At 42.5% G+C, this 26,068-nt stretch overlaps 1 protein-coding gene across 5 annotated transcripts in view; it reads right to left on the bottom strand.

Moving 5' to 3' along the window:
* BBOX1 (gamma-butyrobetaine hydroxylase 1) overlaps positions 1 to 26,068 on the bottom strand; it is a 72,541-nt gene that overhangs the window by 42,775 nt on the left and 3,698 nt on the right. For 4 of the 5 annotated variants that reach the window (XM_084852532.1, XM_084852567.1, XM_084852558.1 and 1 more), the window contains exons 2-3: positions 15,644 to 16,108; positions 10,127 to 10,241 (exon numbers count right to left, since the gene is read on the bottom strand). In XM_084852532.1, coding sequence (XP_084708658.1) covers positions 10,127 to 10,241; positions 15,644 to 16,036 — 508 coding nt within the window. In that variant the 5' untranslated portion in view covers positions 16,037 to 16,108. Of the gene's footprint in view, positions 1 to 10,126; positions 10,242 to 15,643; positions 16,109 to 18,999; positions 19,072 to 26,068 lie in introns of all 5 variants that reach the window. The other variant, XM_084852541.1, reaches the window with a different exon arrangement.

Raw genomic sequence — 26,068 nt, 5'->3', positions numbered from 1 at the left:
TAGACCATTGAGTTAGGAGTTTGTGGTGCCAGTATATTGTGGTGCCCACTAAATTGCAATACACCAATGGAAATTGGTTCCAATCAGATTATTTATTTGTTTGGAAATCTAAAATCCACTTTCCAGTTTACGAGAATTCTCAAAGCAGGGAACAGGAATTAAAAGAAAAAAAATTCAGCGTACAATTGAAAACGTCAACAATAATGAAATCTTAGGAACTGAAACAGCAGTTCCTTTCCAACAGCAGGGAAAAATAAAAGCACAGCTCAAATAAACAGCCATTAAAACTCGCCTAAACAAAAATGTTTTAACAGCCTGCCTAAATGGGCCAAGCTCTTCAACTTGGCAGATCTCAGATGTTAACAGATTGCACAGACACAAAGCTGAAAATACTTTGTTAGCTATATTGACGGCTGAGTTCTGATGGAGGTGGAATGCACAGCAGACTTGTGACTGCACTGTAATGATGGAGGAGGTTCATAGGAAAACCTCCTATAGGGCTGAAGCACATGTTACTTTAAAGACTCGGCAAGCACCTGCATACTTTTTTGTTTTTACTCTAGAGTACGCACAGGGGCCCCAATCTGGACTGGAAGCCTAGCATGGGGGGTAGGGGGGGTTGGTTTTTCCTGCTGTGGTCTGGATCTGGTTCAGGTCCCCTGCACCTGCAATATATATTACCAAATAGTGACTCCTTTGTTCTAATGGATCCATATTTGGCAATATAAACTGCAGGTGGCAGGGGAGCAATCAGGACTAGGATCACAGTGTTTGAAGGGGGTAAATGGTTAAAGCTCCCCTGCCTCCATGCTAGGGTTCTGATCTGGATCAGGACCCCAGTGCTTACTCTAGAGTAAAACAAGAAGAAGAAAGACATAGCTGCATGCTGTATCTTTAAAGTAACATGTTCTTTGGTCTCAGTACGAGCTATGCTGACTGGGGGTGGCTCTCCGTGGTAGGCAGGACTTTTTCCCAGCCTTACCTGGAGATGCTGGAGATTGAACCTGAGACCTTCGACATGCAATGCATGTGCTCTACTGCTAAGCTAAAGAATTTTCCTATGGTTCTTTCCTACAGCCCTCTACTAGGCATCTCCAGTCCGACACAGTTCAATATTACACTCAGCTTTAGCGAGAACATTTATCCCTCATTTGATAGCACAAAAACAAATTCTTCGATATTTTCAGTATGTCAGCTATGACCTAAATCAACTTCTGGTTAGACTTGTTCCAAGTCAAACACATAACACACGCAAGCTGCTATGTACTAATTTTGCTTCCTCGGGGAAGCATAAATATAAGGCAAGAGGCTCATCCAACTGATATGTCACTGCACATGTCAAAACTATGCCTCTTCAGAAAAGAGGGAAGAGCGGTGCCAAAGCAAATTACACCTGTGGAGACTGCATTATGGTTCCATTCTTTCCAAAAGAGTCAGATTTTCTGTGGTCTGAAGAATACAGAAGTAGCAATGGATAATGTCATGCAGATGCCCCATAAAAAGCGAGTGAACGAAGCATGGCAATTCCAGAGTAAATACCTATCTGGGAAGCACCCAACTGCATGACTGAGATTATGACAAACGCCACCCACACAGCACTGGTGAGTTTTTAATATAGCAACTGCATGGAAGTGGTTTGGCATCAGCACGGAGGAATACGACCTGCAACCAGGGGTGAATCCTTGAAAAACGGACAGTGTATCGACTGAGTTTATACTTTGCTAAAGTTTTTAAAGGATTGCTATTGTAATCCAGATTATTACCTTCTCCCATCCACATTCTCCTTGTATGTCTATCCATCAGTCCATGGAATTAGATCTCGATGTTTTTCTCTCCTTTACTGAACAAGAGGGATCATTATTCCATTAAAAATAAATAAATAAATCAGGAGTAACTGCAGCTTGAAAATCTATTCAGCAGAAGCTCTAAAATGGGATGGCGTCCTTTGACAGCATTTCCTGGTGGGTAAACCATCCCACTCACATTATTCATTATTCTACCATTCCATTACTTAACCACACTCAATATCATTTCCACTTTGCTACTGCAGGATAGGACTGAATTGAAGGCTACGTGTTATGAAAATGGAGTTGCTAAAAACTGTTAAAGAGGCAGGCTGTGAATACTATGACAGGCTTACTTCTCACTTCTCAGGCAGCACTGAAATAGTTGCACTGAAAAATGTGTTTATTTTTCAAACAATCTGCAGGAAACGTTAATAGCTTAGATTTCAGGAGGAAGTCAAATAGTGCTCATTCATGTTTTTCAAAAACAATGTTGCCACTGCTGATGAAAAACAGATCTATGTGGTATGGGGGGGGGGGGGGACACCAACACCTTCCAGAAGACTGCATGATCCATGGACTTATCAATGGACTATAGCACTTTTTACATTTCCCAAGAATGTGTCATTCATTAAACTCATCATATCAAGGCTCGCCCCTGCCCCTCTGGACAGCATCTGCCTGATACTGATTGAAGAAGACATGCAAAAACTAGCATGTCAGGGAGAAAGCCTCTTGTTCCCAACATACTAAGGTATTTTTTAATAAGTGTGATGTAGTGGTTAAGGGTATTGGACTGGGACTTGGGAGGTCTGGGTTCTAGTCCACACTCGATTATGAAACTCACTGGGTGACTTTGGACCAGTCACTGATTCTCCACCTAACCTACCTCACAGGGTTGTTGTGAGGATAAAACGGGGGGAGGAGGGCTATGTAAACCGCCTTGGGTTCCTTGCAAGAGGAAAAAAGGTGAGATATAAATGTAATAAATAAATAAACAAACAAACAAAATGTGTGGTGGGGGTACATTCAACTATCTGATTCACTCACCACCAGTCTGAAATGGTACAGACCAGCAACAGATCCATTGTGCCAGTCTGCTGGCTTTATGTTCCCATTCTAAAGGCAGAAGCAAATAAGCAGAACACAGTAAAAGAAAGGCTTGCTGTTCCACCTGTGGGGATGGGTGGAGGTTGCTGGAGTGGAAAAAGTGGTCTGGATTTGCCTAGGATAGCAAGGCTGTGGGCCTGTATCACCTGAAATCTCACAAGACCTGAGATTTGGCCTGGGGTCTTACAGGCCTTTGGACAAGAAATAGAGAACTTCCTGCCCAGGCAGTGTGAGAGGAGCTATGCTGCCTGAAAAGAGAGAACAGCCAGCATCAGGACCAAGTAGGTGACCTATTTAGGCCTTCGGATGACTCCCTCTCTCTCCTGGACCATGGCAGCCCTCCTGGTGCCACAGGGTTAGAGGCGGCCACTGACTGTTGATTGAAAGTGGCATCTTTGTTCACATCACACTTGTGAAATCCAATAAACAATGGTGAGGGTCCCAATTTCTTCTTACAAATCTTGCCTGAAGTGGGAGATAGCATGGTACTCACAAAGCTGAGCAGCTGAGTGGGTAGGACAGCTGTCTGTTGCAGTGACAGTATGGTAGAACCAACAGCAGGTAGGTCCAGTGGTGAGCCTACCTCACACCTCCCTCCCCCCAGAAGGGAGAGCTGGGTTAGAATTAGCTGAGTTGTGCCAGGGGGACATACTGGGTGGCAGTCCATGACAGTCTCCCTGATCATCCCAATCACCACCTCCACATGGGTCTTAATAGCTAGCTTGGTCTCACCACATTCCACTGATAAAGTTGTGGTTGTTTAATCCCAGCCATTGGTGTCTGCCTCTTTATTTCCCTTACCCTGCAAAAGAAGAGGGTCATTGCTGAGAGAGAGATGTAACCTATGTGGCTACATGCGCAAATAGGGGGATGAGTGCTCATCCTTCTATGTACTGAAAACAAAATGCTAAACGGTTCCAAAACATGGTGGTGGGTCGTCCATGCACCGTGGGCATTATCCAGTAGCTGCCTGAGATAGCTACCTGAAATTGTATGTATTTCCAGTGCAGACATTCTGATGGGAGCTAAGTTTTCCCATGTACTGCTAGAAATACTATAGAACCTTGAAAAACCAATTTGTCCCTGAGACTGTGATGGAAGAGAAGTATGTGTGTGTGCACCACAGAGAATGCCAAGCGTAGAATGCCATCTCTAGCTCTCTGAAAAGCAATTGTTTGCAAACAGCCATAGTTAGAAACTCTAAAAATAATAAATGCCAGAGTAATATAATTGTAAAAGTCATTTTGCAGTTCTGATACATGAATTTGCCTACCCGCTGCATTCGTCATGTGAGGTCTTGCTCCACATCCTATTGCTTTCAGAGGTGTGTTTGGCTGGAACATGGGACAGGGCCTTTTCAGTCATGGTGCCCAGGCAGGCAGTGGAATTCCCTCCTGAAAGTGTCCTGCTTGTTCCCTGTCTCAGAACTTTGAAGTGAATAGTAAAAATCTTTTCATGTCACCAAGCAGTTAGTATTATTTTTCTCTGCTGTTGGATTTTTTTTTATGGCTCTACCATTTCAGATAGAGTCTCTGATATCTGATAGTCTCAGATAGCTGTTTAAATGCAGTTTATTGCAATTTTGTATTTTTATAATTTTATGGATGTAAGCTGCTTTGGGGCCATTTTGAGGGTCAAAAGTTGGGGTAAAATTTAAATGTATAAAATAAAAATAACTTAGAATAATAACAGTAAAATTGTACAAAAATGCAAGGTGCACCAAGTATCATAAATACTGGTTTTGTCTAGGAATTATGGAAAACTGACCAAAAACCTTCTCTCTCATCACTGACTGAAATGCACTCTTTCAAATGCAGTGATGATATCTTTAGATGCCTTTATGTGGCCTGAGCATCAACTCCTTGGCCACAGTTCAAACGCAGTACACCAGTACACTTCCCCAACCTGGTGCCCTCCAGATATTTGTGGAGGACTACTGTCAAGGGCTCCTTGGAGGTCTCTCTTTGTCTAAACCAGTAGCCAAGTCCAGACACAGACAAAGGAATTCCTTTCAAAGCTTTATTCTTCTTTTACAACTTAACAACTATACCGATTGCAACTAGATCTGAGCAGCACAGTGCCTATGCCCTAAGTTGGAACAGTTGGTCCCCGTTTGAAAGGGAATTACTGGCAGACCCCTGAACTTAAGGACTAGGGAGAGTCCCTCTCCTTTTCCCTTGGAGCCTCTGGGCGCAGCCGTTGTTTGCGCGCCAACCTGGCACTTTGCCTCCTTTCCGCGCCCTCCATCTGGCGCCGCTCTCTGCGTCTGCGTCGTGCATCCACCAAGTCTGCTATCTGTGCTTCGTCACTCCCTGGACTGCTAACTAAACTAGAAATGCTGGTGAGAGGAATCTCCGTCAGCTGTTAGTCCTGGGAAAGAGGAGCGCGCTCCTCTCCCAGGAGCGACTGCTCTTCCTCAGAATCAGAACTACTCTGGGATTCTATGGGCTCAGTGTCCACCCTGACATCTACAAACACCACAATTTGTAGGTGATTGTACCTACACTCACTACTGGCCATTCTGCTGGGAGTTGTAGTCTAAAACATCTGGAGGACACTGGGTTGGGAGAAGGTTGCAGGAGACAGTGCAGCAGAATGCTTTGTAGACAGTGTAGATACAAGTACTACTGCATGTGTGCGTATTTTTTTTTTTTTAATATTACCTATATTGCTGGCCACCACCCTGGAATCTGATTTAATGAAGGGAAATATAGAAATAAATAAATAGATAAATATTTGCTAGGTTTGTGTAAGCAGACAAAAATCAGTGCTGTGGGGCTGGAGGGAAAGGGGCCTCATTGCTTCCTAGTGACAAGCAGACTTTGGCTCTCTCCACCTAAAAAATATTCTCCCCTGAGCTGCGTAATTCAAACTCCAATCTGTGTATAAATCTGAGGAAAAATCCAAAAAGCTGCTCACTTTGAGCAACCATTTCTTTTCCTGGAATTGAGTTTAAGAACATTATGTTAATGCCCAGTTTAACAGAGGCATTTTATATTATTCAGTTAAAGCATTTATGAACAGTTTTCTCCATCTCTCTCAGGAGAGAACTAGGCTTCTGAATGTGAACAGCTCTGGCTGAGGAACAAAATAGCTCCTGTGTTTTATATTTTCTTTGCCTTCCCCCCCCCCGCCCCCAATTTGAGGACTCCAAAAAGAAAGAATGCAGAACTGCCCTCCAAATAACAGCATGATATCTGTTTACTAATTGGAGCATAATGCTGTGTAAGTACATGTATATTACCCAGAGCGGCAGCAGCCTTGCACATTCCTGAAAACTTTGCTTACTTTAAGTTTTATTGACCAAATGGGAAAATACACAATTCTGTTTTCTTTAACAGCTCAACAACACATGTTTTTAAGCTGTTAGAGACCAGCAATACCCCCCCGCCCAACTCTATCAGACTTCAGTTAATATTTATAAGTAGGAACATATCACCGATCCCTTCTCAGTCACATGTGTTTGAATCTGAGCATTTCAATACAACCAAGCAGGAAAATGGTACTGAGCTGAAACAAGCCCCGAAGTGATTTTCAGATAATTAAGGTGAGCTTGAAAATCATTGGTTTTCCTATCGCTAAAAGTCCCTCCCTAGACCTCTATCAAAGACTACAACATGCTAAATAATAATTGAATAAGCTACATTCATCTAAAACAGAATTCACGTTGACTTGTCTGCATCACAGGTATTGGAAAAGGGGAGAAATTCCTGGCAATAGTCTAGCATTTGGGTTGAAATAACAAAAAACTCAAAATTATAGTCCGTTGATTAAAGATGAACACAACAATGTATACACAACCCCAAAGGATATTAATTTCGGGTTTCAGAAATTTTATTCTGAACTATACAGGATGGATAGGGATCCTATGAATCGGAAACGTGAAAATTTCTTTTTGGATTTGGTCCAAAATGGTCCGAATTGGTCCCTGGACCGCGCCCGCTGAGTCCCAGCTTGTGCCTTCCAGGTTGTTCCCTGCACTCACCTGGACCCGTCCATGAGTGCCTGCCATTTCACTGAACTTATTTTTACGGGAAAAAGGAGGTTATTAAAAATGTGAATATCTAAATATGAGCAAATTCGGACTCGGAAAGGCTGATCTACGCAATATTAGGCACGTAAATGGCCCATTTACACCTTTAATATTGCATATATTAAGCTTTCCCAGTCCAAATTTGCGCATATTTAAATATGCACATTTTAATTACCTCGTCTTTTCTGTAAGAATAAGCTCTGCAAAATGGTGGGCGCTTGCGGACGGGATCCAGGGTGAGGGCGGGTGGCTTGGTGAGTTCGAGCATGGGTTCAGGGGGGCTCGAGCACGGTCAGCGCTTCAGAGGGCACCCGCCAATACTGGAGAGAGGTGGGTTTGTTCATCCCTACTCCTGTGTCATGAGTGATGACAAATGGAAATTTTTTCAAGATTTTGTTGTTGTTGTTGTTTAGAGAGGGACACAAGGCAGGGCTGTCCTGTTTCTCCTTTGATATTTGATTTATGTTTGGAACCCTTGGTGTGTGACATTAGGCGGAGCAGAGAAAGTCGTAAGTTTGTGCATCAGCGGGTTGAATAGAAAACGTCTTTATATGCAGATGACTTGTTATTTATCAGCAGCTTAGAGTCTTCTATGCCAAAATTAACAAGATTAAGTGGCACTTTTCGTGTACTTTCAGGTTATACTATGAGTTGGTCAAAATCTGAATTAATGCCAGTAGATATCCGATGTAGCTACTAAATAGCAATTCCGCTGGTGTCTAGAAGTTATGATGTATCTTGGAATATGGAGATATTTCTCAAATGATTAAACTGAATTTAAGTTTATTACAGGTGGAAATATCTCTTGATTTGGAAAGATGGCCATCACTCACTTTAAGTACTTGTGGTAAGTTTAATATACTTAAGAAGAATGTTTTACCATGAGTAATTTATGTATTGCGTAATATTCCTTTATATATTCCCCAAACCTATTTTCAAAAACTCCATGCAGCATTTCTGAAGTTTATTTGGGGGGTTCTTTTTCCCCAGTTTTCGCTTGAGTGGATCCAGTTGCCAAGTAGGGAGGGAGGATTTAATTTTCTAGATCTCACTTTATATCATGAGGATTACCTGTTATCTTGTACCAATGATTGGAAGATATCTTTATCATTTAATACTCCTCCAAGGATTGTTTTTGAGTCAAACTATTTGACACGTCTTTTTGGCTGGATGGCACTAGGATCTAGGCACACTAAAAAGAAAGGAATGGCTCCACCTGCAATTTCAGGGGCTAGAGAGACATAGCATATAGTGTCTCATCAACTGCAATTTGACCCTTATTCTCATGCTAAATTAACTTTATAGGGAAATCCTTACTTGAAAATAGAGCAGAAGTTTTTTTGTGGAGGAATTGGGTTGATGGTGGAATTTAGATCAGTCTTATTAGATCAGTTAATAAGATTGGATGATTTTACCATTTTCAATACTGCAGTGCAGATATCATCTAGTGTAGGGTAGCAATATATTCAATTACAGCACCTTCTGATGTCTATATATGGGCCATCAGCATCTCCTATACTGTTAGAAGAAATAATTGGATCTTTACTGAAAGCTAAGCCTACAATAGCCTTTTATAAATGTCTTTTGGAATGTAATAAAGTGGATGTTCAATATGTTAGAGAGGAATGGAATAGGGAATTTGAATCTCTATGCAGTCTAGTCAGTGGAAAGTTGCCTTAGCTTCTGTATATACTATTTCTGTAGATTTAAAACTGAGCTGATACAGCAAAAACTGATGTTTTGTGTAAACTGGACACAAGTATACACAGAGACTGATTACGAAAAAGCTGGCTAGCTCTGCTACATGCTGGTTAGGTAATGTGGATAATGCGTTGGTGAGGCATATAATGTGGGCATGCCCTGTGGTGGCTTCGTTCTGGTTGGAAGTTACTGCCCGCATACATTTTGTTCTTGAAAAATCTATTATAATTATGGATGTTCATGCGCTTTTAAATTATATACCTATGATGTGGGGATTAACAGATGGACAGCAAAGTACATACCGAGAGCCCTTACAGTTGCAAAGAGACTTATACTCCAAGCCTGGAAGGATAAACACCCACCACCTATTGTTCAATGGACTGAAGATCTTACTGCTCTTGCTGCATTTGTACATGTATCTTACAGTCGTCAATTTTGTCTGGATGCTTATTTAGATATATGGTCTCTTTATTTTAACATATATATTTGAAACATAAGTGTGAAATTTTGTTTGTTTGTTTTAACCATTGGTGTAGTGAAAAGTTATCACAAATGGATATGGTTTTTTAAATTATGTTCCTGCTATTGATGTTGTTGTTTGTAATGCCCCCCTCCTTTTGATTTGGCTTCGTTACAATTGTGCATGCATGCATACATACATACATACATACATACATATATATATAAATAAAAATATAAATAGTCCCTTGATTCCACTACTGGCTCCAACAACTACTGGTAAGAATATACTTTCCTCTACCCCCTTGATTGCCCCACAGTAGTGGCCAGCAATTCCCACCAGTGAACCATTACATCAGCCACTGCTGTGTTCAGATCAGAAATGGTTTACTTATTCAGCAGAAATATATCACGTGCAAGATAGCCACGACTAATTTGTACGTATCAGACCTTATTCACACAACCACCGGACATGTGAAACCTTAGCTAGAGGAAAGCGGTGAAAACCCTGTGTGTGTGAATCTGCCAACACAAGTGGGTGGTGGCAGCTTCCTTAGTGCCAACTCTTCCCTAATGTCCAATTCATTTAATCTATATCAAGATAAGATAAGATCAATTTATTATCAAGATAGCATGCAAAGAAAAGGCTTTAAATTTGATTTCTGTAGTATCATGACTCATGCCTCTTTTAATAAGGCTTTCTGGAAGCGTTCAGAACCTTTGCCTGTGATAACAATGTACTCACAACAGGGAAGTGACATCATGCATGTAGGTGGATATAGATATACTCCTCTATAAAGAGTCATTTCTGCTTTCATGTGCCTTCAAGTTTCCTGCATACAAAGCAGTTGCCATTTACTTTATTCAAAGGCATGGAGATGAGGTGCTCATTGCTTTATATTCCATGTTTGGCTATCTTCTTTAGGAAGAATAAGAAAGTTCTCTATACTGCTATATAAATTATTAGAAATGAATTCGGATTCCATTAAGAACTGTGTTACCTTAACGTATTTATCACAGAGCTTGTATTAATCCTTACCTGATAAAAATAATTCTTCTTGTATTTTTGCTCTTGCTTGTCCAGAAAAACATCTCTTCTTCAACCATTCAGCCTCAAATTCACTGGCGTGGTCATCTGGCCATATAATATATACCTTATTCCATAAAATAGAAAAAAATATGCATTGAAAGATGAACAAAGTAAGCTCATTGCCCTGGAAATACAACATTTTATTTGCTTTGCTGGCTTTTTCTGAGGGGAAGGGAGGTCAAAAATATCTTAGTTCACATAACTTAAATGACTGGCATGTATTTTTGTTACATGCAGCACAACCCTATGCATGTTTATTTGAAAGTCGGTTCCACTGAATTTAGTGGGTCTAAAGAACATGGATCACTGCCTTGTTGTGGCGAAGGGGCTTGCGTAACTCAGTGAAGCCATAAGCTATGTTGTGCAGGGCCACCCAAGACGGACAGGTCATGGCAGAGAGTTCTGACAAAATGTGGTCCACTGGAGAAGGAAATGGCAACCCACTCCAGTGTTCTTGCCAAGAAAACCCCATGGAAAGTATCACAAGGCTAAAAGAGATGACGCCGGAAGATGAGGCCCTCAGGTCAGAAGGTGTCCAATATACTACTGGGGAAGAGCAGAGGGTATTTCCAAGTAGCGCCAGAAAGAGTGAAGCGGCTGGGCCAAAGCCGAAAGCTGTGAATGTGTCTGGTGGTGAAAAGAAAATCCGATGCTGTAAAGAACAGTATTGTTTAGGAACCTGGAATGTAAGATCAATGAATCAAGGAAAGCTGGAGGTGGTCAAACATGAGATGGCAAGATTGAACATCGACATCTTGGGAATCAGCGAACTAAAATGGACAGGCATGGGCGAATTTAATTCAGGTGACCATCATATCTACTACTGTGGACAAGAATCCCTTAGAATCATAGAATCATAGAATAGTAGGGTTGGAAGGGGCCTACAGGGCCATCGAGTCCAACCCCCTGCTCAATGCAGGAATCCAAGTCAGAGCATCCCTGACAGATGGCTGTCCAGCCTCGTCTTGAAGGCCTCCAGTGTGGGAGAGCCCACCACCTCCCCAGGTAACTGGTTCCATTGTCGTATTGCTCTTACAGTCAGGAAGTTTGTCCTGATGTTCAGCTGGAATCTGGCTTCCTGTAACTTGAGCCCATTATTCCATGTCCTGCACTCTGGGATGATCAAGAAGAGATCCTCTGTGACAACCTTTCAAGTACTTGAAGAGTGCTATCATATCTCCCCTCAGTCTTCTCTTCTCAAGGCTAAACATGCCCAGTTCTTTCAGTCTCTCTTCATAGGGCTTTGTTTCCAGTCCCTGATCATCTTTGCTGCCCTCCTCTGAACCCACTCCAGTTTGTCTGCATCCTTCTTAAAGTGTGGTGCCCAGAACTGGACACAGTACTCCAGATGAGGCCTAACCAGTGCTCATGGAGTAGCACTCATAGTCAAGAAATGGAGTAGCACTCATAGTCAACAAAAGGGTGGGAAAAGCAGTACTGGGGTACAATCTTAAAAATGATAGAATGATCTCAGTACGAATCCAAGGCAAACCATTCAACATCACAGTAATTCAAGTCTATGCCCCAACCACTGAGGCCAAAGAAGCTGAGGTTGATCGGTTCTATGAAGACCTACAACACCTTCTAGAACTAACACCAAAAAAAGATGTCCTCTTCATCATAGGGGATTGGAATGCTAAAGTAGGAAGTCAAGAAATCACCGGGATAACAGGCAGGCATGGCCTTGGTGTACAAAATGAAGCAGGACAAAAGCTAATAGAGTTTTGCCAAGAGAACACGCTGATCATAGCAAACACTCTTTTCCAACAGCACAAGAGACGACTCTACACATGGACATCACCAGATGGTCAATATCGAAATCAGATTGATTATGTCCTTTGCAGCCAAAGATGGAGAAGCTCTATACAGTCAGTAAAAACAAGACCTGGAGCTGACTGTGGCTCAGATCATGAGCTGCTTCTTGCAAAATTTCAGCTGAAATTGAAGAACGTAGGGAAAACCACTAAACCATTCAGGTATGACCTAAATCATATCCCTTATGAATATACAGTGGAGGTGACGAATAGATTTAAGGGATTAGACATGATAGACAGAGTGCCTAAAGAACTATGGACAGAGGTCCGTAACATTGTTAAGGAGGCAGCAACGAAATCCATCCCAAAGAAAAAGAAATGCAAGAAAGCAAAGTGGCTGTCTGATGAGGCTTTACAAGTAGCTCACGAAAGAAGGGAAGCGAAAAGCAAGGGAGAAAGGGGAAGATATATCCAACTGAATGCAGAGTTCCAGAGAATAGCAAGGAGAGACAAGAAGGCCTTCTTAAATGAACAATGCAAAGAAATCGAGGAAAACAACAGAATGGGAAAGACTAGAGATCTCTTCAAGAAAATTGGAGATCTCAAGGGAACATTTTGTGCAAAGACGGGCATGATAAAGGACAAAGAAGGCAGGGACCTAACAGAAGCAGATGAGATTAAGAAGAGGTGGAAAGAATACACAGAAGAACTATACAGGAAAGATCTGAATGTCCCTGATAGCCATGAGAGTGCGGTCACTGAACTTGAGCCGGACATCCTCAAGAGTGAAGTCAAGTGGGCCTTAGGAAACATTAGTAACAACAAAGCTAGCGGAGATGACAGTATTCCAGCTGACCTATTTAAAATCCTAAAAGATGATGGTGTTAAATTGCTGCATTCAATATGCCAACAAATTTGGAACACTCAACAGTGGCCACAAGACTGGAAAAGGTCAGTTTACATTCCAATTCCAAAGAAAGGCAACGCCAAAGAGTGTTCAAACTACCGCACAATTGCGCTCATTTCACATGCCAGCAAGGTGATGCTCAAAATCCTACAAGCTAGGCTTCAGCAGTATGCGAACCGAGAACTACCAGAAGTACAAGCGGGGTTTCGAAGAGGCAGAGGAACTAGAGATCAAATTGCCAACTTTCGCTGGATCATGGAGAAAGCAAGAGAATTCCAGAAAAACGTCTATTTCTGCTTCATTGACTACGCTAAAGCCTTTGATTGTGTGGATCACAACAAACTGTGGCAAATTCTTAAAGTGATGGGAGTACCAGACCACCTTACCTGTCTCCTGAGAAACCTGTATGAGGGTCAAGAAGCAACAGTAAGAACCAGACATGGAACAACTGATTGGTTCAAAATTGGGAAAGGAGTACGACAATGTTGCATATTGTCACCCTGCTTATTTAACTTATATGCAGAGTACATCATGAGAAACGCTGGGTTGGATGAATCACAGGTCAGAATTAAGACTGCCGGGAGAATTATCAACAACCTCCGATATGCAGATGATACCACCCTAATGGCAGAAAGCAAAGAGGATCTAAAGAGCCTCTTGTTCAGGGTGAAAGAGGAGAGTGCAAAAGCTGGTTTGAAACTCCACATTAAAAAAACTAAGATCATGGCATCTGGCCCCCTCACTTCCTGGCATATAGAAGGGGAAAAAATGGAAGCTGTGACAGATTCTATTTTCTTGGGCTCCAAGATCACAGCAGACAGTGACTGTAGCCATGAAATTAAAAGACGCTTGCTCCTTGGGAGGAAAGCTATGGCAAACCTAGACAGCATAGTAAGAAGCAGAGACAAAGGTCCGTCTAATCAAAGCTATGGTTTTCCCAGTAGTAATGTATGGCTGTGAGAGCTGGACTATAAGGAAGGCTGAGCGCCGAAGAATTGATGCTTTCGAACTGTGGTGCTGGAGAAGACTCTTACGAGTCCCCTGGACTGCAAGGAGGTCAAATCAGTCCATCCTAAAGGAAATCAGCCCTGAGTGCTCATTGCAAGGACAGATACTGAAGCTGAAGCTCAAATATTTTGGCCACCTAATGTGAAGAGAAAACTCTCTGGAAAAGACCCTGATGCTGGGAAAGACTGAAGGCAAAAGGAGAAGGGGGCGGCAGAGGATGAGATGGCTAGATAGCATCACCGATGCAATGAATATGAACTTGAGCACGCTCTGGGAGAGAGCGCAGGACAGGAAGGCCTGGCATGCTATGGTCCATGGGGTCACGAAGAGTCGGACACAACTGAACGACTGAACAACAACAAAGAACATAATAACATAAGTCTATCTAGTTGAGCATTCTGTTCCCACCAGATGCCTCTGGGAAGCCCACAAGCAGGAGATAATAGCACCCTCCTGCTTGTGTTCCCCAGCACCTATGGTTGAGTGACATACTGCCTCTGATTCTGGTGGCAATCTATATCCAGTATGACTAGTAGCCATTGATAGCCTTATACTCCATACATTCGTCTAATCCCCTTAAATAAGCATAAATAAGGCTTATTTAAGCCACGGTGGGCTCCGATGATCATGCAAACCGAGTCAATGGGTTGGATCCAGAGTTCTGAATTCCACTGGAGGAAGTGTCCCCAAGCAGAGTTCTACTCAGAATGCTCTAGCTGGTGGAAAGGGGTGGGAAGAAGTAATTTTTGCCAGTTCTTCCCTCCCTCTGCAGTCCTCAGTGCCATTCTCCCACTGTTTCAGAGGGTCCCCAACCCTTGGAGGAATATTTTTTTGATCCAATGGGAAGTTCCATTGGATCAAAAACCTCCTGTTGATGGAAGGAGCTGGATCCAACCCCATGAGTAAAAGAAATACAAAGACTTACAGTGCAATCTTATCCACTCCGATGAAAGTCCCACTGTGTTCGGTGAAGCTTATTCCCAAGTGTGTATAGCCGGGGCCCCAAATGTGGCACCCACGAGTACGTTCAATGGTGCCTGCACAGCTCTTCACCCTCTGCCCCCTTCAAAAACTTTTTTTTAAAATAAAAAATTGAAGAACGTTAGGTTGCCAGCTTCTCCTTCCTGTTCCTGAACTTGCCACTGATCAGTGTTCGGCAGACAGGAAGAGAAAGCAAAGCAAAGGCGTAGAGGGGAGAAAAAGAGCAGGACCGGGGGGGGGGGAACAGTGAGGTAAAGAGCAGGGGGAGAGAAATAGCATGGCTGGAGGCTGTGAGTGGAGAGAAACAGCAAGGGGTGAGTGGAAGATAAAGAACAAAGCTAGGGGCTAGGGAAGGAGACAAAGAAAGCAAGAGATGGGGAAAGGAGAAAAACAGTGAGTAAAGAGGTTGGGGGAGAGAAATAGCAAGGCTGGGAGTGCAAAGAGAGCTTGAGAGCAAAGGGGAAAGGTTGGTGTGGATGGAAGACTGGCCTGACCAGGAAGCAACTCTTTCCAGTTTCCCTTTCCCCCTAGCCTCTAGCCTCACTATTTCTCTCCCCCACAATCACTTCAACTAGCCAGGCCCCACAGCAGCCATTATGTGACTTGCCACCACCACCATGGGAGCCATTTTGTGATGGTGCCCACAGCAATTTCCCAAATGTTTCCGCGGCTCCAAAAAGGTTGGGGACCCCTGGTATATTGGACGGCGGCCTTAAGGAATCATACTACTGCAAAACAGCAGCAGCAGCAATGGGTCTACAGTTTGAAATTCATACATTATGTGAAAACAAGTTTTTAAACACACACACACGTTACCTTTTTCCTTTCTGTCAAAGTGACATCCTTCACCCCAATATTGACATCCAGATTTTCAAGAAGCAGTTTGCGTGCTTTAGCAGAGTGCAAGAAACAATCAGGGCATTGGCAATTGTCTCGTAGCCACACAGAAGGGTAAAGGCTCTCACTCCCATCTTCCCAGTGAACACAGATAAACTGATTTGCCTCCAGACCTTCTACTTTCTGAATGGCTGCACTCGTGCTGAAGGCCTGAACTGCCTGTGCTATTGCAGATGAATGTTGCCAAGGCCTGCTGCTTAGAGAGAAATGCTTCCCATGACTGTGCTTGGCCTTTTGTGCCTGTAGCAGAGTTCGAGAACAGTCTTGACGGACTTTAGTTCTTAGCAAGTATTTAGCAATTGCAGTCCACATCTTTGCCTCCTCTTGTTTGATCTTGACTCCAGAAAGGCTTTTCCCTCTATGGAAGTTCTCTTCAGGTCAGCGCTGTAAGAAAAATGTATATTGTTGAAAGGCTAGAAGGAGAAAGGATTCTGCTGTTTGTTAGTTCTGTTCCTTGTTGTTCTTTCTAACTAGCACATAATAAGGTCTGCATTTATTTATTTAAAAGTTTATTTTAGTATTGGGTGCATCAATATTTTGGTACTTAAAAGATATCTGACAGGACCATGATTTTAGAGGGCAGACATTGAGCCAGTAGTACAAATTAAAGCATTTTTAAAGATAATATTAGGAAAGGCTGTACCCACTGATTCCTTTCCCTGCCACCTTTTCCCTTACAGCACTTCATTCTTGGGGCATCTCTACCCCAGCCTAAAATCCTGCATTTAAAACAGGGCTTTCTGCTTCCGTTTTGAATGCGGGATCACAACTGACTTCCTTCCCCCCCTCTTCCTGCCTCATCTGAGACAGTGTTTCCACCAGCAATTTACTCCAACCTGGCTGCGCGGTGAGGTCTCTGTGTTTCCATGACGTCATGGCCATTCAGCACCAGCCCCGCATTTTATCGCTGAAAAACCACTTCTGAGACTGCTTATAGTCTGACTTTTCCGGCTTACCGCAGCTCCATTACTGACCTGTTTCCACAGTCGCACTGTGTCTGGTATCATAGCCTTGACCATGGGCCGTGTAGCCTAGCCTTTGGGCACTCTGACCTCAGTGACCCAACCCTTTCCCTCCCTGTTTTCTGGGAGTTTCATCGCCGTTTGGGGGTAGGATGTTGAAGGACCAACTTTTAAAACATCATTGCAAATAAGCACTAGAACACAGTGCATGACCCCAGTCAGGGGTCTTTTCTCCCATTGTGCCGAATGAGGCTTTCCCTCTGAATGCCCACAGAAATAACAGAAAAGCCCCTCAACTGACATGGCACATATTAAAGCCCAATTCCTTAAATGCGATTAAGTGCGATCTCGAGGCTTTGGTCCATTGCCTTAGGATATAACTCATTCACAGCTTCCATACAGAGATCCTGTGTGTTAAAATGGGGGCTGGTTTCCTCTCTTTCCCACAACAAACCCATTACTGTCTCCTCAGGAGTAACTCCCATTGTGGTGGATGAGGCTGAGATTCCCCCTCAATTGAAATGGCTAAGGATGTACGGATTTCCCACCGTCTGTTCCGGTGGGGGATCCGCGGGAGGGGGGCCGATCTGTTCCTCCCCCCCCCCGAAATCCTCACGGAGCTGCTCTGCGAGGATTCCACAGAGCCGAGGGTCGCCCCATTCCGCCGTCTGCATGCCCCAGATACCCCCGTTTTTTCCGGCTCCCCGAACTTACATAAATAATTCCATAACTACCGCCAAAAAATCCTTTTCGCACGCCTGCTGTCAGTCTCTGTAAGAGTAAAGCCCTTCATGGGGATTCCCCACGTAACTTCCGGTCACCTGACCTGACCTGACATGTCCTGACATGACCGGACCTCACCTCACCTCACCTCCACAGACAATAAACAGAAAAGATGGAGGATTTCCGTGGACTTTGCGACTCAACCCCAGCAAAAGAAAGCCTTGGGAAAATGCCTCGTAAAAAAGGTAAAGCCGTTCGTGTTCTTCCTCCATTTCCGATTTACAGATTTCTTTTCGTAATTATTTTCGTAAAATCCGCTGTTCAGCAGACACAAAAAAAAGGGTCTGCGTGAGCTCCGGTCCGGGTCGACCAGGCTGCCCCATTCCGAGGATTCTGTGGACAGGATTTGTCAGAATTCGATCCCATTTAAAATTTGGGCAGAATTCTCTGACTTCCCTAGCAAATGGCACACATTAAAGCCTAATTCCTTAAATGCATTTAAGCAACCAAACGAGGCTCCAATGAATTGCCTTAGGAAGTACTTTGCAGCTCCATTATAGCTATCCTGCAGGTTACAATGGGGGCTGGATTCCGTCTTCGTCTTTACTACTCTCTTTCCCACAACTAACCCATTAGTGTCTCCTCAGAAGTAACTCCCATTGTGCTGAATGAGGCTTGCCTGTGAATGCCTACATCAGAACTTAGAGAGATTCCCCCTCAATTGAAATGGCACACTTTTAAGCCCAATTCCTTAAATGTGATTAAAATCTGTTACTCCTCCATTAGCGTCTCCTTCCATTGTCCTGGAAACACGGCCGGGGAGGTGGGAACACTGATGAGGTAATCAGACCCAATCCAGACTCGACCCAGATTCCACCCAGCCATCAAGAAATAATTTCATTAGAGCTCAGTGGAACAGCACAGAGCCCCAGGCTACAGCGATGATAAGCCAGGACTTTAAGCACTGTGGAAACTGGAAAAGGAGAAGATGCGATTGGGGAACAAAAGTTGCAAACGAAGTGAAGCCCATAGCGTGGAAACACGCCCTAAGTCTCCCAATATCTTTCATTGATATCGCTCCTCTTCTTGCCGCTTAACTCTTTTCACGGAGGAAACTGAAGTGGAACACAAGAGGGTAATTTGATAGCTCATTATCTGCGGAATTTAAAATCTATTTAAGATCTATTTAAAAGCAGAACAAAGGGCATTTAGTGCAGGAGACGCCCTGGAGGGTCAAGGCAGGGTCACAGTGTCATGTAAAGAGCCCGCAAACTTCCGTGAAGGAGCAATCTCAATCGCAGGATAAAAGATCCGTGTGAAGGAGCCCTTAAAGATCCAAATTCATCACATGCAGCACCACAAGCTGACACTCCCACCCATCATCCTATGTGCTTTTAAATATTCCATTGGCACCTTAAAAACGATGCTCTCTGGGAAATTCTTAATAAACAGCACATTTGCCGATAGGTGTTCATAGGCCTACCACCCACCACTCAGCATGTTTTACATCTCCACCCCTGCAAAACCACAAGAAATGAAATTTGATAAGCTTACAACACAGAGATGTATTTTAAAGGAAAGCAATCTCACCTTATGAAGAATCATCCAAGCACTTGTGGTAAGCCACACTATGAACAGTGTTTTGGCCAGACATTATGAAAGCTAGAAAACACAAATTCGTGCAAGGATGGGGCAACTTATGCTTTATATAGTAATAATATGCATTATAGTCAAGAAGTTAAACATCTAGGAACACACACTCCCTGCTCCATATGTGCACTACATGCTCTCATTCCCTTGTGGATCTGTAGCCACGTAGACTGCTTCCCACTTTGGGGTCTCTTCTGACCAAAATAATTAATAATACTAATGCTAATTTCTTTAAAATAAATGGGAAACCATGCAGGGAAACCTGGTTTCACTTCTCTCACCCATCAATTGGGGTGGGGTGGCAGCAGAAACCTCACAATCAGCCAGACCAGTCGTTTTCCAGATGGGTGGCAACTCTAACCTGCTATTGGTCATTCAATTAATAACAGATGGAGGAGCACACATTTATAATGCTGGTCTGATTAAGGTTCAAAGGAGGAACCATTTTTCCTGGAGGGAAAATCATAAGGTTGAACTTTGCAGTATCCATTTACTTCTTTAGCTGAGGAGACCAGAAGCTGCCAATGGTTTTTTTTTTTAACTGGCATGAAGAATGATGAGACTGGAAAAAATAATAAATACATAATTCCTACTGACCTCATGGCTTAACAGCCTGTCAAATGTAATCGCTTTAATTTTTCATGCTTATATCTGCAAGCCGCAAAAAGGGAACAGCTGACTGCATGTAACTGGCATGTTCTTTACCCACATGGTATCATAATGGGGAAAGTATGATACACATCTGTGCTAATATATATGCTCTGCCACACATCCTGAGGCAGAGGATTTTAAATTACACCTGGAGGGGTGTTTTGTTTTAAGTTTCATACAGTGTAGTACAGGGGAGCTGCTTTGGTAAAACAAACAAAAAAATCATGGTACATCGGCAATCCCGTTCAGGTGCATAAAAGGATTCACTGGATCAGGGCCACTGATCCTTAACCCCCTTCTCATCAGCAGCACACAGCCTGTATGTCCTTAGGACCTGCATGATTCTCTCTCCCCACCCCACCTTTTCACTTGGTCTCTCCAAACTTCAGATCTCTGCTTCTTCTATGCCTTCTCCACTCACCCTTATGTCAGCTTCCTGCTTCTCAATATAGTTCCCACTCCTTCCCTTCAACCACACTGCCTCTTGGTGGCAGGTCCCTCCTTCAACTCAACGTAATTGTCTATTCCCTTGTTTCAGCCAAACTCTCAGGGTGTCCCTGTGTTGGCTCCTACCTCCCAGACTTCCGCATCTCTCTGCTTTCGTTTGAAGTGTTTATGCATCCCTCTGCAGCCTTTCCCTAATCTTGTGCACTCTAATGTTTTGGACTTCAACTCCCATCAGCCCTACCAGCATGGCCAAGGGCCAAAAATGCTGGGAGTTGCAGTCAAGGATATCTGGAGGCAAAGAGTCCTATATTCTACAACTTACAGCTCAGGAATAACTAGTATATAAGTTACATTGGGCATACAGAACAGAAAGGTACATTACATTTTGTGGACTGCATCCCACAGGGGTAAATCAGTATATATCTAAGTGTGTACCCAGTAAGGGTGCATATTGCAGAAGCAGGAGGGGATTAAGCAGGAAGTATCACACAAAAGGAGCAACAGACTCTTTTTGCTGCAACTGATAACCATCTACTTTTGCAGTATGTGGCCAGTGATATATATGTGACTCAGGAATGTAACTGGGGGTAGGGACTAAAATATGTGCCATGCCGTTCTCCCTTTCCCTGAGCACTCATAAGTTCAGGTGAATTAGCTTATATCTGAAAGATGGATCGTTTCTCCCAAAGCAAACCCAGCTCTTCAAAAGCACATAATTCAATATTCCAAGTATTCTGCTAGTTAAAATCATAAATCTATAATTCCATTTTCATATGTCAAAATATTTTTCGGCATCTTGAAAGGAGCTTGCTGGGACTGGTTCAACCTTTTTTTCATCTTCAGTAAGAAGCATTGCTTATTTTTACTAGTCTACTGTCAATTGTCACTACTAAAAAGGAGATCTTCTCTGAATAAAACAAAGTTAACTGGGTACCTAAAGGGAAGGCTCTTAATATGTTAGAAAATGCTGTTGAGAGGGAACTAACAGTGCCTAGTAACATCACTTAGACATAAAGTGCTTATTAAATGACAACAAAAAATATGAACGAGACTGGTTAATCAGCCATATGGATGTGTCCATGATTTTACTGGTCCCTGAGCAGTGACCCTGTAGTCCAAACCCATACACGCATTTACCCCAAGGACTCACTACAAAATATACTCAACTCCATAATTTTGCATCACACAGCATCACCACCTGCAAATACATCCTTCACACTGATCACACACACACACACACACACACACACCCCCCATGGACTATATATGGCCTTGATCACAAACTAATTTTACTGAGGGCCATTTTGAGGAGATGGAAGATCTTCTGTGTCATATGCTACTATTTCCTGACTATCATATACTGCCTCTATCTGGGCAAATCTCCCTATTCAGAGGATGGCTAAAGTGTGTGATGAGGGGCTTTCATGCCCCCTCCATTTTGCAGCATGTACAGATTGGCTTGCTCTATGCAAGAGTGCTGGCTGCTCTTATGAGGTAGACTGCATATCCTGCATTCCAAGCAAATGTCTTTAAAATGCTACATTTCCAGAACTTTGTAGTTGCCAGAATGTCTTGGCCTATGGATATAACAAACTTCATCTTTCTATTTGTTGAAGAAATATTATGGCAGATGCATCTATGTACATATAATTATTCCAAACAAATACTGACTGACATTTTTGCAGCTGTGAAAATGACTACAATCCAGTACAATACAATACAAATGACGTGGCTATCTGGACCACGTTTCTATTATGTCTTTCACTGAAGTTGGATGGAATGCGGTTTCCACTAACATCAATGGAAAAACATTGATTTATTCCAGCTAAAGGCCTTGTTGGTCATATGACAAGATAATCTACAACTAAGGTATTTTACACTCTATTTTTACTAGGCTCTAAATTATTAAAGTATTTAATGATGTGTACATAGTTATATTTGAAACAGAACACGTGCACATCTTTTGATACTTATACAATAGTTAGTTTCAAGTAATTGCACAAACTTGAAATCCTTGTAAGCAGGGCAAGCAATTAATGCTCCACCCACCTTCCTGCTCTATTTTACACAAAGCAAATGCTCAGAACAAAATTAATCCACTCTAGTCATGGGAAGTGGCTTCAGCTAATGGCTGTTTCACAGAAATCACTATTAATTCTCTTTATTTCTAATTCTGATGCTGTGGTTAAAGACTTCACAAAGAAAAAGGGCTGCTGCAGGAATGCAAAAAAGCAGGGATTGATGAGGGATGGTTGGAATTCTACAGTAAACTTTCATTTGCTGCCATTATTCAGATACACCAATGAGTACTTCCTTCCAAGAGATAACAGCAACTTTGTTGTGGGCAATTTTTGTTGGGACTGCAGTGGGGGAGGAAAGGTTTACAAAATCATCCCTGCAGTACATGGTCCCAAGGGGGGGCTATGCCTATTTCCATTTTAAGTGCAAATGGTGGCTTCTCCCTCCCCCAAATGCTACCAGAAGAGCTTCTGAGGAAACATCTTGCCCTGAGGAATGAGAGAAGAAGCAAATTAAACTTGAACTCAAAGGAAAAGAAACTGCAGAACAGAAGAAAGAGGAACAGGCCATCCTAGGACAAAAGATTCAGTGCAGACCTGAGTAAAATTGGTTCCATGATAGGTATATTCACATCCATCTTGGTAACTGAATCAAGCATCATCATGCTGTTTCGCTCATCCCTCCCAATCCTTTTCCTCATGTCTCATGTCTTTTTAGATTATAAATCTGAGGGCAGGGACGGTCTAATTGTTGATTCTTGTAATCCGTTCTGGGAGCCATTTGGCTAACAAGTGAGATAACGATTTCAGTAAATAATAAATATAAAAATAAAACAATACAACTTCCAGTGATGCATTTAGCGTCACATGCAGTTTGGCCCTCAGTGCTCAAAAAGAGAGAGTATGTGACCATGCCTTAATTTCCCATGGGTCTGCCCGACCCAGGGTGGCTTCAGAAGCTGGAAACAAATGGGAAAAAGGTGGATGTACAAGTAACTCATATTTCCACCTATCACAATTCCAGTATAATGTCCAAGGGAAAACTCATACATTCTCCATGTGTTGAGATGCATGAAATATCCCAGCATGTGGAATTCATGCACCTGTATATGGTTGAAGCACAACCTTTTGGATGAAATTTTGAAAGCTTCTCTACGTATAACCAGCTCCATTGCAGATACTAAGACCTATGAGTGACAGAGCTAAAGAGAGGTCTGAGAGCAGATCCAGAATAAAACATCCTTTTTTAGTTTGTTATTTACACACTTAAAAATTACATATTAATTACATCTTTTCCCTTTTTCATACTTCTTTGGTACACCTTGTGTTCTGAGCTAGAAAGTGACATTTTGGTGAGTTATATCAGTACAGTGTGACTCATTCTAACGTCTGTCTTATCAAATTTTGGTGGTGGTGATAAAATGGCTGACTTTGAAAAGTTTGTGATCAAGGCAAAGGAGGCCAATTGTCTAATTGAATTGTTTCAGATTTAGGGGCTTCAAATTCTCACATTATGCAAGTGTTGGAAGGAGCTATGCTGAAGTAGTTCCCACAGCACCAACATAATTTGAGAAGTAGACCTAGGACTCTACCTCTTTATAGTACATGTCTTAACAATACCCAGTAGGCGCTCCCATCAACATTTCTGGGATCCTAAATGTATTTATCTGAAAATGTGTTGTATATGGGCAGCAAGATTGTATCAATTTGTAATCCATATATTAAAAAATTAAAGTTTTAATCACAGATTAAAATTTGGTCTGTTTTCCAGTGTTTCATCAGTGAGGTTGAGACTGAGGGGCATTGCCATGGAAGCTATAAACAAACTACTTCCCTCCTCCCTATGTCAACTTTGACAGCACAATCCTATACATTTGTGCACAGAAGGAAGTCCCACTAAGTTCAATGGAGCTTACTTTCAGGCAAGTGGGTAATGGGACTGCAGCCCTTGAAGATGAATTTTCCTTCCAATATGTATCCAAGCCTAGCAGATGCCTTGCATTTCTGGGTGAAACCACTATGTTTTCCTTCTAGCTAAAAGAACAAGCAACTGATGCTCACAATTCTGAGTTGAAATCTATGTCAATTTATCTTTTGAATTTGGATCTTTCACAATTCTAATATAATCTGAGTATGTTCATTTCTGAAGCGATTTTGACTGTGGTTGTTATTAACACAGCATATTCCAAATTTCCAAACTGATAAAGATGGCCTTTCCCTATAACAATAGGAGACACCTTTTGTTAACAGAAATCATAGGTTCTTTCACATTTCAGAAAAACAAAACAATTGCTTTGTCTTTAATATTTTCAATAACACCTATAATGCTAATAGGTAAATTACTTAACACCGATGCAATGAATATGAATATGAACTTGAGCACGCTCCGGGAGAGAACGCAGCACAGGAAGGCCTGGTGTGCTATGGTCCATGGGGTCACGAAGAGTCGGACACGACTGAACGACTGAACAACAACAACAAAATTACTTAAAATTAATCAGTTATAAGACAGAAAGTAAATAAATTAAAATATTTAATGTGTTAGCAAGCCCTAACTATTACCTTAACAACAAATTCTGGCAAATTCTGAAAGAGATGGGGGTACCAGACCACCTTACCTGTCTCCTGAGAAACCTGTACGAGGGTCAAGAAGCAACAGTAAGAACCACACATGGAACAACCGATTGGTTCAAAATTGGGAAAGGAGTACGACAAGGCTGCATATTGTTGCCCTGCTTATTTAACTTATATGCAGAGTACATCATGAGAAACGCTGGGTTGGATGAATCACAGGTCGGAATTAAGATTGCCGGGAGAATTATCAACAACCTGAGATACGCAGATGATACCACCCTAATGGCAGAAAGCAAAGAGGATCTAAAGAGCCTCTTGTTGAGGGTGAAAGAGGAGAGTGCAAAAGCTGGTTTGAAACTCCACATTAAAAAAACTAAGATCATGGCATCTGGCCCCATCACTTCCTGGCATATAGAAGGGGAAGAAATGGAAGCAGTGACAGATTTTACTTTCTTGGGCTCCAAGATCACCGCAGACGGTGACTGTAGCCATGAAATTAAAAGACGCTTGCTCCTTGGGAGGAAAGCTATGGCAAACCTAGACAGCATAGTAAGAAGTAGAGACATCACCTTGCCGACAAAGATCCGTCTAATCAAAGCTATGGTCTTCCCAGTAGTAACGTATGGCTGTGAGAGCTGGACTATGAGGAAGGCTGAGCACCGAAGAATTGATGCTTTCGAACTGTGGTGCTGCAGAAGACTCTTACGAGTCCCCTGGACTGCAAGGAGGTCAAATCAGTCCATCCTAAAGGAAATCAACCCTGACTGCTCATTGCAAGGACAGATACTGAAGCTCAAATATTTTGGCCACCTAATGCGAAGAGAAAACTCTCTGGAAAAGACCCTGATGCTGGGAAAGACTGAAGGCAAAAGGAGAAGGGGACGGCAGAGGATGAGATGGCTAGATAGCATCACTGATGCAATGAATATGGACTTGAGCACGCTCCAGGAGACAGCGCAGGACAGGAAGGCCTGGCATGCTATGGTCCATGGGGTCACGAAGAGTCAGACACGACTGAATGACTGAACAACAACAACAACAACAACTATTACCTGCATAGTAAACTTCAGTTATTGGGTGGTATAGAAATGAAATAAATAAACTGTACCTTAAACATAAATACAGTGCAAAATTATGGGGTGAAGGAAAAAAAGACAGCTAGGATGCCAAAATATGACCATTAAAGGAAACAGAAGTAAAAAAATATGAGGTGAGATTTTAATTGTCTTATTGAAATATGCTTTAAATATTCCTTCTGCAGTGGTTAAAAATTTCTTCCAGACTAAACCCTTTACAAGGTGATACTTGGCATGCTTATA

Source organism: Heloderma suspectum, chromosome 1 (assembly GCF_057233095.1).
Source record: "Heloderma suspectum isolate Gila_16-S chromosome 1, 16-S_ref, whole genome shotgun sequence".
Taxonomy (NCBI): domain Eukaryota; kingdom Metazoa; phylum Chordata; class Lepidosauria; order Squamata; family Helodermatidae; genus Heloderma; species Heloderma suspectum.
This window is presented reverse-complemented; position numbering and strand designations above follow the sequence as displayed.